This window comes from Zingiber officinale, chromosome 4B (genome assembly GCF_018446385.1).
Source record: "Zingiber officinale cultivar Zhangliang chromosome 4B, Zo_v1.1, whole genome shotgun sequence".
Classification (NCBI taxonomy): domain Eukaryota; kingdom Viridiplantae; phylum Streptophyta; class Magnoliopsida; order Zingiberales; family Zingiberaceae; genus Zingiber; species Zingiber officinale.
In genome coordinates, this window is record NC_055993.1 from 134858633 (window position 1) to 134870798 (window position 12166).

General features: G+C 41.8%; 2 protein-coding genes across 3 annotated transcripts; both read right to left on the reverse strand.

Annotated features, from left to right (window-relative positions):
- Positions 1-767: 767 nt before the first annotated feature.
- On the reverse strand, positions 768-3788 carry LOC121976890 (fatty-acid-binding protein 3, chloroplastic-like). Of its 2 annotated transcripts, XR_006110707.1 has the most exons (10): positions 3461-3788; positions 3267-3368; positions 2966-3124; positions 2680-2894; positions 2433-2607; positions 2056-2314; positions 1834-1979; positions 1655-1744; positions 1478-1562; positions 768-1380 (listed from the first exon to the last, which is right to left on the reverse strand). XR_006110707.1 is itself a non-coding variant. In XM_042529289.1 (5 exons), exons 1-5 carry the CDS (start codon positions 3771-3773, stop codon positions 2449-2451), a joined length of 948 nt encoding a protein of 315 aa, XP_042385223.1. In that variant the 5' UTR covers positions 3774-3788; the 3' UTR covers positions 2325-2448. The 2 variants fall into 2 exon arrangements, 1 of the variants encoding a protein (XP_042385223.1); XM_042529289.1 differs by lacking the exons at positions 768-1380; positions 1478-1562; positions 1655-1744; positions 1834-1979; positions 2056-2314 and having other exon boundaries at positions 2325-2607.
- Positions 1067-1947, reverse strand: LOC121978727 (plasma membrane-associated cation-binding protein 1-like). Its single transcript, XM_042531027.1, has 4 exons — positions 1834-1947; positions 1655-1744; positions 1478-1562; positions 1067-1380 (listed from the first exon to the last, which is right to left on the reverse strand). The coding sequence occupies exons 1-4, from the start codon at positions 1945-1947 to the stop codon at positions 1067-1069; spliced, it is 603 nt and encodes a 200-aa protein (XP_042386961.1).
- Positions 3789-12166: the final 8378 nt, after the last annotated feature.

Below are 12166 nucleotides of genomic sequence, written 5' to 3' on the forward strand. Positions count from 1 at the left end.
TACTTTCATAAATGTCTACATATACTTGGCATTTTGAAGTTGCTTAGGATTTAATCATAAACCTCAAGAATTAAAAGTGTCATGGTCTCTAGTCGCATAGCTTCTCGTTCACCAAGCGAAGTGCTTCTTATTTTTCCCACACTATTTATTATGATCAGTACATAATAACTACACAAGTTTGATCACCATTAAAGTACATAGGGTCATATCTTTGTTTGAGAATTAGCTCAAAGAAGACCAAATTGGATCTGAGTTTGGTCTAGTTGAGAATGTGTGTTCGTAAAGGTCAACCAAACAAGACGTCGATTAAAGTGGCACATTTTGAACTCAATTTGAACAAGGTGTTTGCAATCTATATATGACCATCTAATATTGTACCTAGACCCTTTTATTAGTCTCTAAGTAAGTGTTTATTCATATATAGTCGTCCACATGGTTGCTAATTTGTCGGTTTTCAAATTTTGACTATTAATCAACTCGATCATACGCGTCACCTGATTTTGAGCTATTAACATCTTCATTCATGGATTCAACCCTAATTAGTTGTTGCTAATTAATTAATTAATTAATCATCTAGCACTTGTAGACATTAATTACAACGAGTATATCAAAGAGTGAGTACATTAAATCCCTACATTAATCCATCCACACAAGTACAACTCTAGCTATAAGTTTTGCATTATATTTTCAAACTCAAAGTATGCACATGAATCCATTAATTAGTTGCAAAACAAATTAAACACATACAAAGTAATACACATTTTACACCTCAAGTCTCTAATACAATAGAGGGAAAAACAAGGACAAGACAATCCGATGCACAAAACTCCCGTCAATATGAGATCTTGGGGAAGAATTGAATCACATTGAATTCATTATACATATTCTTATCTGCATTGCAAGAGACTATGTTTTGTTGTTATGTTGCGTTAAGGCTCTCCTTCACACAAAAAAAACAAGTAAACAACCTAAAGAAAAATAGGAAGACGGAGCAACAAAAACACAAGCAATATGGGGAAGTACAATATTACAAAAAACACATGCGATCCGCTTAGGGTTTGTGGTTTCATGCCTTTGCAGGAGTCGGTTCGGCGGTGACAGAGATTGTGGTTGCCGGTGCGTTACCGGCAGGACTAGGAGGCGATGAGGCCACAATTGTCGCCTCCTCTGCCTTCTCTCCGACGACCGCTGCCCCTTCCTTGTCATTCTCCAGCTCGCTCGAAGTGGCCTCCTTTGCACCGGCGACACTTCCAGGGTCCACCTCGTCGTCTTGGGGGACTAAGGCCGACACCTTCTCGAGGATGAACACGATCGGAGCGGGGACAAGGGCCACGCCATACTTGCTTGCAGCCTCACTGACTTGCTTAGACCCAGGGAACTCTGTAACCATCATTCATTCATATTAATAATCCGATTTAATTTATATATATGCAAATTAACTTTTGATCCATCTGCAAATTAAATGACAGTTAATTACCTATCTTTACTAGTTCTTCAATGAACTTCACGACAGCAGTCGACTTTTTCTTGATTCCGGCCTCTGTCGGATTTCTCACCAAATCCTGTGGACATTATAGAACAACGTAACTACGGGTTCTTTACCTTGTTCTTGATGGAATTCCGACCAAATTTAACTTTGACTAGTAATTCAGACCTTGATCTCAGCGTCTGAGGCCTGATAGATCTCTACAGCTTTAGCTTCGAGTTCGATCTTCCTCTCCTCAAACTCCTTGGTGATCTCCTCCTGCGACATCAAGATAGATAATCATGTATATAAGCAAATTAAAGAAGAACAAGAAGAAAAAATATTGTTGGGAATTAATAATTATCGACCTGTGATTCCTCAAATGACTTGCAGGCCTCTGTGGCCGCAGTCCTCTTGCTGGTCCCGAACACAAACACCTTCTTGATCGTCGGAAACAGCCTCGACCTCCAGCTAGCCGCCATCTCCGGTACTGGTTCGATCGACTAAAACTCGTCTGAGAGAAAAAGAAGAAAAAACTTAGAGCGAATTACAGAGAGATTGAAATTGCAGGAGGAGGAGGAGACGCATACTCCATGCCATGGCTTCTGCGTTCGCCATTAATAAAAGCAAGCCGAGAGGACATTGACGAAAACGCCATCGCACGCCCCTCCAACTAACGTGGGTCCCTAGGGCAGCTCGGACGGTCGAAATCTCTGTATCTGGGATCGTACGGGTTAGAGTGTGTAGCGGTAAGGGGAAGTGAAGGGTATTTTCGTCTTTTCGCGGATGAACGTCGCGGCCGTAGATTTCGCGGGGAGGCAGGGAAGGGGCGGGAAGGACGGAGTCCAGCTGACCAACGTTAAAAATAGATTAATTATTATTATTCTTAATCCAAATTATGATTCAACTATGCCTGAATCAAAGTTCGAACAACTCGAATAATCTCAAATTTCTGAGAACCAGAGACCACAAATTAAACGTGATCAACCGATCATCATCCTCAGCCCATCAGTAACCGATGCCTTCAGCGTGGAGGAAACAGGATTCTTTCCGAAGAATCCGTCGAACAGCGCCCGGTTAACGTTGCTCGACAAAATCTCAGCATCGATCGCCGTCGGAGACCCAGCAGAGGAGATCGAAATCTACACGGACAGGACAGCAGAGAAAAATCAACAGCTAGCAGCTCAGTTCGAACGATCGAAATCTCCACGTACCAGCATTCTGGACGGCCGCACCCACGTCAGGCATATGCGCGTCTCCTTCTTCAGCTCGCGCTGCTGAAACGCTCGCCCGAAAGTCGAGAGCGCCGATTCATCATCGCCCATAGGGTTCTTGATTCTCGGAGAAATGACGTCGTCCAAAGCATTCCAGAAGGTTTTACCATCGACGTCTCTGACCAGCACGATGTCGAGCGATTTCTCCACCGGCGCTGGAGAAGGAAACCATTGCCAATCAGAGTTCTACCTCAATCACTTGGGAGGGAGACATGCAAGGATTTACCTTCGAACATGGAACTGAAGAATGAGGAATCCTCTGAAAGTTCGGCAGCTGTTCTTCGCCCTTTCCAGTCGCTCAGTGAATCTCTGATCGATGATTCAGCATAGAACCCGGCGGCATAGACCTTGACGCCGATTATGGCGAACACCTTCTCCCTGTAGCCTAATCTTGCAAATTAAGTGCGAGATTCAGAAATAGTTTACTGGAGCACCTCGATGAACAGATCTTAATTTGTTTCAATTTCTCCAGCGATTCTAATTCTGAAGGGATAGTGTCCAAAGAGTTGAGATCGAGGGCAAAGCACCTGTGCCGAGTAGAGCCAGTGAGCTGGAGCTTCCTGGAACTCGCAGCGCCTTGGGAAACTTAACGCCGGTGGCAGGCTCCACGGCATGCTCCGCGCTCCCAACTGTGAGCGAATCTCGTCCAGATGATTAACCAGGCGAACGAGACACAAATCGGTGACGAATCGAAACCGAAATCGAGGTTGGAGGCAGGAACCTGATGCCTTGGGAGTGAAGAGGAAGCGGGTGAGGTGAGTGCGGCGGAACAGTGCCGGGGATAACGATCGGAATCGAGGGAGGCGGGCAGAAAGCTTGCTCCTTTGGAGGGAGGGGGGATCGGATAAGCGCAGGCGACGGACGGCGGGAGACGGTCGGAGGACAGAGAATGTGACGGCGGCGCTAGCCATTTTCCGGATGAATCGCCCTCTTTCCCTGGAAGCGGCGCCCTTATCCCCGGGAGGACGAGGGACTCGGTAGACCGCTGCAGCGGATGCGATTTCAGTAGTAAAATCTCCGCTGTCCGTTGGCATTTATCCTGACTCGTGCGGTCCTGGATTTCAAATTTTTACAATCCGGATTGGAGGGGATCCTGCTACCATTGTGATGGTAGTGAATTGACGACGATGAGGTTTGGATAAGACCTCTTAAGACAACTAAATATGGACAAAAATTAAACTGCTTTCTACCGAACATGCAGTTAACTTTTCAAAATTATCAGATTATTTTTAAAATTACTAAATTACATATACATTTCTTATTTTACCCCTACGTAAATCGACTGACAAAAAAAATAGTATTTCTATCTCTGCTGAAGTTTCGAGTAAATCAAATTAACTGATAATAGAAATCAATCGAATCTATTTGTTTTAGTATCAAAATCGATTTTGAACAAAATAACATTGAATTGATATGAAATTAATTTATATGTATTCAGATGATTCTTTTAACTATATTCATGTCCTTAAATATCAATTTGACTTAATATATATTGAGAACAATGATTTTTTTTATATGAATATACTTGAAAAATTTAATTCATGGTTCATCAATCATTTTGGGCAAAATTGATTGATGGACTAAATATTCTCGGATTGATATAAAACTAATTTTTATATGTTCAACTAGTTCTTCTAATTATATCTATACCCTCAAACATCAATTTGATCGAATATTTAAGAGTAGTGATTTTTTAAATACGAATATTTTGAAAAATTCAATACGAATTACTCAAAACTTCGACATAAAAAGAAATCGATTCGATTGGAAAAATCAATCGACTGATTTTCAAATAAAAATCAATTGGACTAATTTTTTTATCAGGTGACTGATTAAAAGTAAAACGAGATATGAATACATGATTTAATAATTTTAACAATAACCTACCCAATCCGATAATTTTAGAAACTTAACCTATGGTTACATAAAAAGTGAAAAATTAAAATATTTTTTAAAAAAATATCAATGTAAAATTACATAATGACTTTAAGCAACTTACCTCTTAATAGGTAAGGATACATATTAGGAGGCGCTTGGTTCACAAAAAAGAAAGAAAATGAGATTGACAAAAGTGACGAATGAGAATAATGATAGTTTCAAACTCCTCATTTTACTCAGTAATAGCTCATTCTCATATTTAGGAGAATGAATCTGTGGGACCCATCATCATTCTTGCAAACCAAACATCAACTTTCAATTTCTTTCTCATTCCCTACTCTCATTCCATCCAACCAAGTAGCCCCTTAGAGACAACGAAATTTATTCTCAATAAATTGACCCACTAAGTCCCAGGCATAGCTGAAAATGGTAACTATAGAATAGAATTATTATATCATACAAGGGTCGAATCTTGGTAAAGTCGTGTGACCATACCCTCCCCTATGGGGGCCATCTATATTTGCTTGATTTACTCTTTCTCAATGGTGTGGGGGCAGTTATAAGAAAGGGGGTCGTCGGGATGACGAATTTTACTTTTTTGTCAAATAAAGTGATCCCACGAGTTGGTGTAGTTGGTATTTGCATGGACGTTTACTTTAATATGTTTTGAAGTTAATTATTAATGAATGTTAAATGTCTCGTTGGTGTTTGATTTATCTCATGTAAAGGGCAATTGTGTTAGACCAAAATACTCTCATAATTTGGTCGTTTAGGGTTTAGGGTTTACATGTAAATGTCTCGTTGGTGTTTGATTTATCTCATGTAAAGGGCAACTGTGTTAGACCAAAATACTCTCGTAATTTGGACGTTTACTTTAATAGGTTTTGAAGTTAATTATTAATGAATGTTAAATGTCTCGTTGGTGTTTGATTTATCTCATGTAAAGGGCAACTGTGTTAGACCAAAATACTCTCGTAATTTGGTCGGTTAGACCAAAATACTCTCGCAACTGTGTAGTTGGTATTTGCATGGACGTTTACTTTAATAGGTTTTGAAGTTAATTATTAATGAATGTTAAATGTCTCGTTGGTGTTTGATTTATCTCATGTAAAGGACAACTGTGTTAGACCAAAATACTCTCGTAATTTGCTTAATTGTATCTTACCGTGGGGTGATGATACCAAATTATTTGAAATAAATGATATCACTTTTTATTATAAAATGATTGAAATGTCGTTACAACAAACTCCATATTATATATAAATAGTAGAAAACTAAGTCTTTCTCACTTGAGGGCGTAGGACTATGAAGCGTATGTCAAATATATTGAGGGCATAGGACTATGAAGCGTATGTCAAATATATAAACGATGATATACTTGGACTTAAAGTATGCAAGTGCTTCTTTGGGAGATACCTAGGAAAACTAAAGTCTATTATTTCTATCATCCATAATAGAAAAAAGTGTTTATTACAATATTTCTTGTGAGAATGAATACATAAATGTGAAGGTTAATAGGAGGAAGATCGACAAGATAGAAGCCTTGAGATTAACAAGATATTGGAAATAAATTGAGAACTTGGGAGGATGATAAATTGTTCAAACCATGGTTCAATCTCCACATATACATGCCTAAAAGTGGTCAATTTAGTCTGACTCCTAATATGGTATAATCCATTATCTCATTCAAAATTCAAACTTTAGATCTGTTGGATATTGGAGCCTTAATGGACTAATATCGGTTTTATGGAAAAATCGGAATGCCATCAATAGATAGAAGTCATAATTAACTTCAAAATTGAAATCTACGTTTCGCATAGATAGATTTAGACTATTAATTTGCTCAAAATCGATTAAAGGTGAATGAGAAATTAATTGTTTAAAGTCGGCCCAAATAAACATTAATTACTCATTAATGATATATAAGGAAATGCATGGGAGAATAGTCCCACATCGGATATTTTCGATGTGCATTCTTTTCTTATTAATGATGCTGTGTTAATGGAGTTAACTCAGAAAAAGACCAGGTGCTCTCTTCTCAGGGGCGAGCAGGTGCTCGCACCTGTGAGCCCGCCACCCGCCACGTGTGCAATGGGCGCTTTGTAGGTGCACTTTGTACTTTGGTGATGCGATCTAGAGCGTTGGATCGCGAAGAGTCACGATTTGACCACTTGGGATGAGACTTGATCTGAAGCGTTAGATCGAATGGATTAGTAGATTCAGATACGATGGCTGATGACAATAGGCGAGATCTGAGGGTCACAACTCTTCAGATCTGATGGATGAGATTAAAGTGGGATATGTGAAGGGTTATAACTCTTTAGAATGGACGATCCAGATCGATCCAACCCAAAGAACACATCCACTCACCCAAAAGGCATTCAACCTACCTCTTCATTTGGTATAAATAGAACCCTCCAGATGCTGGAAAATTCATTCAAATCATCGAATTTATCTATTCTACTCTCTCTTGATCATTCATCTCATCTTGTGCATAAAGAGTCCAAAAAACCTACGAGAAGGTTCACTGGTCTCGGAATTCGGAGTGCTACGATTCCGAGACGTTCGTCGTTGTATCTTGGGAACGAATTGCTGCTATCCGTTAGCACCGTAGCGGAGCAATATCGTTTACGGAGATAGTGTCGAACACTAGCCTCGACGATCCATATCAGTTTGCGCTCTCCGGGAGATACCGGAGCCAACAGTCGTAAACGATATTCTGCAATCTGATATGGCTACTTCCAACTGTTGGACCGATGCAGCCGGGTAGAAGGGGGGGTTGAATAGCCCTAAAAAATCAAACACAATCCTTTCTCGTACGATTAAGCTAACACATAAAAAATAGATTAAACAGAAAATAAAGCATAAAAACGAGGCACCAAATTTGACTTGGTTACAACCGGGGAGGTTGTTAATCCAAGGATGAAGATCGCACTAAGAGCTCCTTCAGGCGGAGAAGCCTCGTTTACAGCAGTGTAAGCACAGAAAGACAGAAGCTAATCTAAACAGTGGAAGCACACAAGTGTTGTTTACAATTTCTGAACTGATGAAGAGCTTCTGGACCAAGGCTATATTTATAGCCTTGGTCGGGGCGCCTGGAAGGGTTCCGGGCGCCCTGGGGGGGATAAAGTTTTATCCCCCAACGTTCAGATCGCATAAATCGTGATCTTAGTCAAAATCAGGGTCCGGGCGCCCCGGAGCAAAAAGTCAACTGCGGTTGACTTTTTGTCCGGGACCACTTCTCCGTTAAGTCCCCGTCTCGGTCCGGGTCTTCTGCTCCGGATCCGCTTGATTGGGTGATCTCTGACATCCGGAATAGGGCTCACCCGAACCCATCTTCCGGTCTTCTCGAGCGTGCTTCCCTCCGGCTTCTCGTCCCTCGGAATTGCCGCGTGTCCCTTCTCGTCCACCAGCGTACTCATCCGCAGACTTCGTCCCTCGATCGCACCCCGTGCCGACCTTCGCGCTAGCTGCGTCTCTTGCTCCCCGAGCAATCTTCCGCTCCGGCTTTCGTACCTCGGAACCATCGCGCGCACTTCCTTCTCGTCCGCCGGTGTACTCTTCCGCAGCGCCTCGTCCCTCGGACGCACCGCGTGCCGTCCTTCTCGCTAGTACCTGTGCTCCTAAGCTCCTGCACACTTAGACACAAGGTAAGAAAACAACAGAACCTAACTTAACTTGTTGATCACACCAAAACCAACCTTGGGGTTCCAATAATCTCCCCCTTTTTGGTGTGATCAACCCAAGTTAAGCTAGGGTTAACTAGATAAAAAATAAACTAACTAAATTTACAATTTAGTGCACAAAGATAGAAAAAAATAGTTTTAGGCTACCTCCCCCTAGACTTATAGTTATTCTTCTCCCCCTTTGATCACAAAAAAATGGGGTTCCAAGAAAAAATCTAAGGGTTAAAGACTTAGAAAAAGTATTTAAAAAAAATCTAAGTTTTTAAGAAAGTTAGAAAATTTTTCTAAGTATATAAATAAAATCTAAAAAAAAATTCTAAGTAGGTAAATTGAAATAAAATCTTTTGAATAACCTTTTTCAAGCACTAATTAATTCTTGTATTAATGCTTCATTAGTAAGTTAATTAAACATTTATTTCAATATTTTGGCTTCCAGGTCGTGGCGAGGCACTAGGCCTTCTTGGTTATTGGAGCAACAACCACTTCCTTAGACAAAGCCTCATAAAGAAATTCTTTATTTAATTTTCTCACTTAAAGCGCTAATTTTACTTTTAAAATTAATTTAAGCATGATTTAGGAACCCAATATAGGTTCCAACCTACTGGATTAACTAAAAGGTTTTTAGGGACATATTTTCTAGAGATATTTTTAATTTGTCCCTGGTGAGATCTATAATACCAATTTAAATTATTGAACCTTCTAAAATTGGTTTTAGATGAGCAAGCAGAGTTTTTCAAATTTTCTACTTGAATTTTTAAATTTTGAATTTCTAATTTTAATTTTTCATTTTCTAAATTTGATTTATCTAGCATTTCTAACGGACAAGATGTAGCTAATATTGCTTTTAAATCTTTATTTTCATTTTCTAATTTGCAGTAATCTTTTGTTAAAATTTTAATGAATTTAAACATTTTATTAGGAGGAAGAGATCGTACCTCACTTACCTTGTCGATCTCGTTGTCGGTTTCTCCCCCTGAACTGCTGCTCTCTTCGGACGTGGCTCCCCCTTCATTGATGCTTTCGATGCTCATTTCGGAAGAGCTTGATTCATAGTCGTCGTCTTGATGACTCGCCATTAACGCGAGCCCGGAGAACTCCTTGACTTCTGATTCCGACGACGTATCGTCCCACGTCGCTTTTAGGGCCTTGCGATTTTGGATAGGCTTCTTACCCTTGTCCTTCCCGTTGTTCTTCAGTTTAGGGCAATTGTCCTTGACGTGTCCTTCTTCATCGCAATGGTAGCAGCGGATGGTTCTTTTCTTTCTTCCCTGCGGATGGTTAGATTTCCTAGATTTACAAATATTTTTAAATCGTCTTACCATCATTACCATTTCCTCGTCGTCGAGAGAAGATTCTGACTCAGGTTCGTCTCTCGAAGCTGCGACATTATTCTTGGGCTCCTTCGGACCTGCACATCTTGACTCATGCACTTCAAAAGTTGAAAAGAATTCGTCTAATGAAATTTTTCTAGATCTTTTGAAATGTAAAAGGCATCTACTAGTGATGCCCATTTTGAGTTTCTAGGAAAGGAATTTAGGGCATACCTTAGCGAATCTCGGTTACTTACCTCTTCTCCGAGATTCGTAAGTCTGGTGATGAGTTCCTGAATCCTCGAGTGTAGATGTGCAATTGTTTCACCTTCTTCAAATCGGAGGTTTGTAAGTTGGTTCTGAAGTAAATCCTGTCTTGCAAGTTTGGCTTGGATGTTCCTTCGTGTAACTCAAGGAATTTCTCCCAAAGCTCCTTTGCCGAGTTGTAGGTACCGACTGATTGACTTCTTGTGTTGGAAGTACACTTAGCAGATGAAATTACGCTTTCTTGTTTGCCACGTGGTCACCTGCTCCTTCTTTGACCATTGATTTCTTGCTTTGCCCTCCGGTGCTTCATAGCCAAATTCCATTGTTAGTAATAAATCATAATCTGTTTCAAGAAATACCTCCATTCGCTTTTTCCATTAGGCGAAGTCCCTTTGAATTTTGGTGCGTGGATGTTGGATCCGCCATCTTGTTGCTTCGTTCGCGGTTAGTCCTCACCTCGGCTCGATACCACTTGTTGGACCGTGAGGTTCGATAGGGGGTTGAATAAAAAATCAAACACAACCCTTTCTCGTGCGATTAAGCTAACACATAAAAATAGATTAAGCAGAAAATAAAGCATAAAACGAGGCACCAATTTGACTTGGTTACAACCGGGGAGGTTGTTAATCCAAGGATGAAGATCGCACTAAGAGCTCCTTCAGGCGGAGAAGCCTCAAAGTAAACAGAGCATAAAGGAAGCACACAAGTGTTGTTTACAATTTCTGAACTGATGGAGCTTACGGACCAAGGCTATATTTATAGCCTTGGTGGGCGCCTGGAAGGGTTCCGGCGCTGGGGATAAAGTTTATCCCCAACGCTGATCGCGTAAATCGCGATCTTGGTCAAAATCAGGTCCGGGCGCCCGGAAGTGCTGCCTCGGAGCAAAAGTCAACTACGGTTGACTTTTTGTCCGGACCACTCCGTTTAAGTCCCGTCTCGGTCCGGGTCTTCCCCCGGATCCGCTTGATTGGGTGATCTCGACATCCGAATAGGGCTCACCCGAACCCATCTTCCGGTCTTCTCGAGCGTGCTTCCCTCTGTCCATTGCCGCGTGTCCGTTCTCGTCCACCAGCGTACTCATCCGCAGTTGTCCCTCGATCGCACCCTGTGCACTTTCGCTAGCTACGTCTCTTGCTCCCGAGCAATTTTCCGCTCCGTCCCTCGGAACCATCGCGCACTTCCTTCTCGTCCACGGTGTACTCTTCCACGGCTCTCTCTCCCGCATCGTCCTTCCCGCTAGCTGCGTCTTCCGCTCGAGTACCTGTGCTCCTAAGCTCCTGCACACTTAGACACAAGGTAAGAAAACAACAGAACCTAACTTAACTTGTTGATCACACCAAAACCAACCTTGGGGTTCCAACACCAACGACGTTCCGACGGTCGACATCAATTCCGCACGGAGAAAAGGCGGACAAATTCACCGGAACCGACTTCAAAAGATGGCAGCAGAAGATGCTGTTTTATCTAACGACGCTAAACCTTGTACGGTTTTTGCAGGAAAATCCGCCAGCCGCTTCGGAAGGTAGTAAGGCTGCCTGCGATACATGGTCACATGGAGATTTCCTGTGCCGCAACTATATTCTCAACGCCTTGGACAACATGCTGTATAACGTGTATTGTTCATTGGAGACGGTGAAATCTGTTGGAGGATCGGTGGCCGCTAGAGGGGGGGTGAATAGCGTCTCACCCAAATCGATGGCTTCCTACGTATTCGTTAGTGCGCAAGCAGAATAATACAATACAAATTACGAATACGAAAGCTAAAGATAAAGAAAAGAACAAGCAAACCAATGCACGTCGATGTAACGTGGTTCGGAGATGATGCTCCTACTCCACGGCTGTCCGTAAGGTGGACGATCCCTCAATCCGTCGGTGGATTATTCCCCGGAAACTCCGGCTAGCTCAAACCGCTCCTTGTGGGTGGAGAAACCTCACCACAACTTCAACCAAGAACACTTGGACACAAGAGATCCTTGAGCACTTTAGTGACTACTAATTAGGCTTTAACCAAGTCTAATTTCATCACCTTGGACGGCCATACCAAGCTCCTTCTTATAGAGCTTGGAACAAATCAGAACCTGATTTGCCCGTTACCAGTCGACTGGTCAATACACCAGTCGACTGGTGCCAACGGCTATCTCAACGGCTCTCTGCTACAGTGCATCAGTCGACTGCTACAGTACTGCTACAGTGACGCTACAGTACTGCTACAGTAAACCCTAATTTTAGGATTTTGCCTCGAGTACATTCACTCAGCACTCGTTCTCACCCGACCAACCTAGACCT

Coding starts and splice junctions, on each gene's coding strand:
- LOC121978727 (XM_042531027.1), bottom strand. CDS start 1,947: ATGGCGGCTAGCTGGAGGTCGAGGCTGTTTCCGACGATCAAGAAGGTG. Junction 1,745..1,833: donor AGTCATTTGAGGAATCACAG/GTCGATAATTAT, acceptor TTGATGTCGCAG/GAGGAGATCACCAAGGAGTT. Junction 1,563..1,654: donor CCTCAGACGCTGAGATCAAG/GTCTGAATTACT, acceptor TAATGTCCACAG/GATTTGGTGAGAAATCCGAC.
- LOC121976890 (XM_042529289.1), bottom strand. CDS start 3,773: ATGCCAACGGACAGCGGAGATTTTACTACTGAAATCGCATCCGCTGCA. Junction 3,369..3,460: donor CTTCACTCCCAAGGCATCAG/GTTCCTGCCTCC, acceptor ATTCGCTCACAG/TTGGGAGCGCGGAGCATGCC. Junction 3,125..3,266: donor ACTGGCTCTACTCGGCACAG/GTGCTTTGCCCT, acceptor TTGCAAGATTAG/GCTACAGGGAGAAGGTGTTC.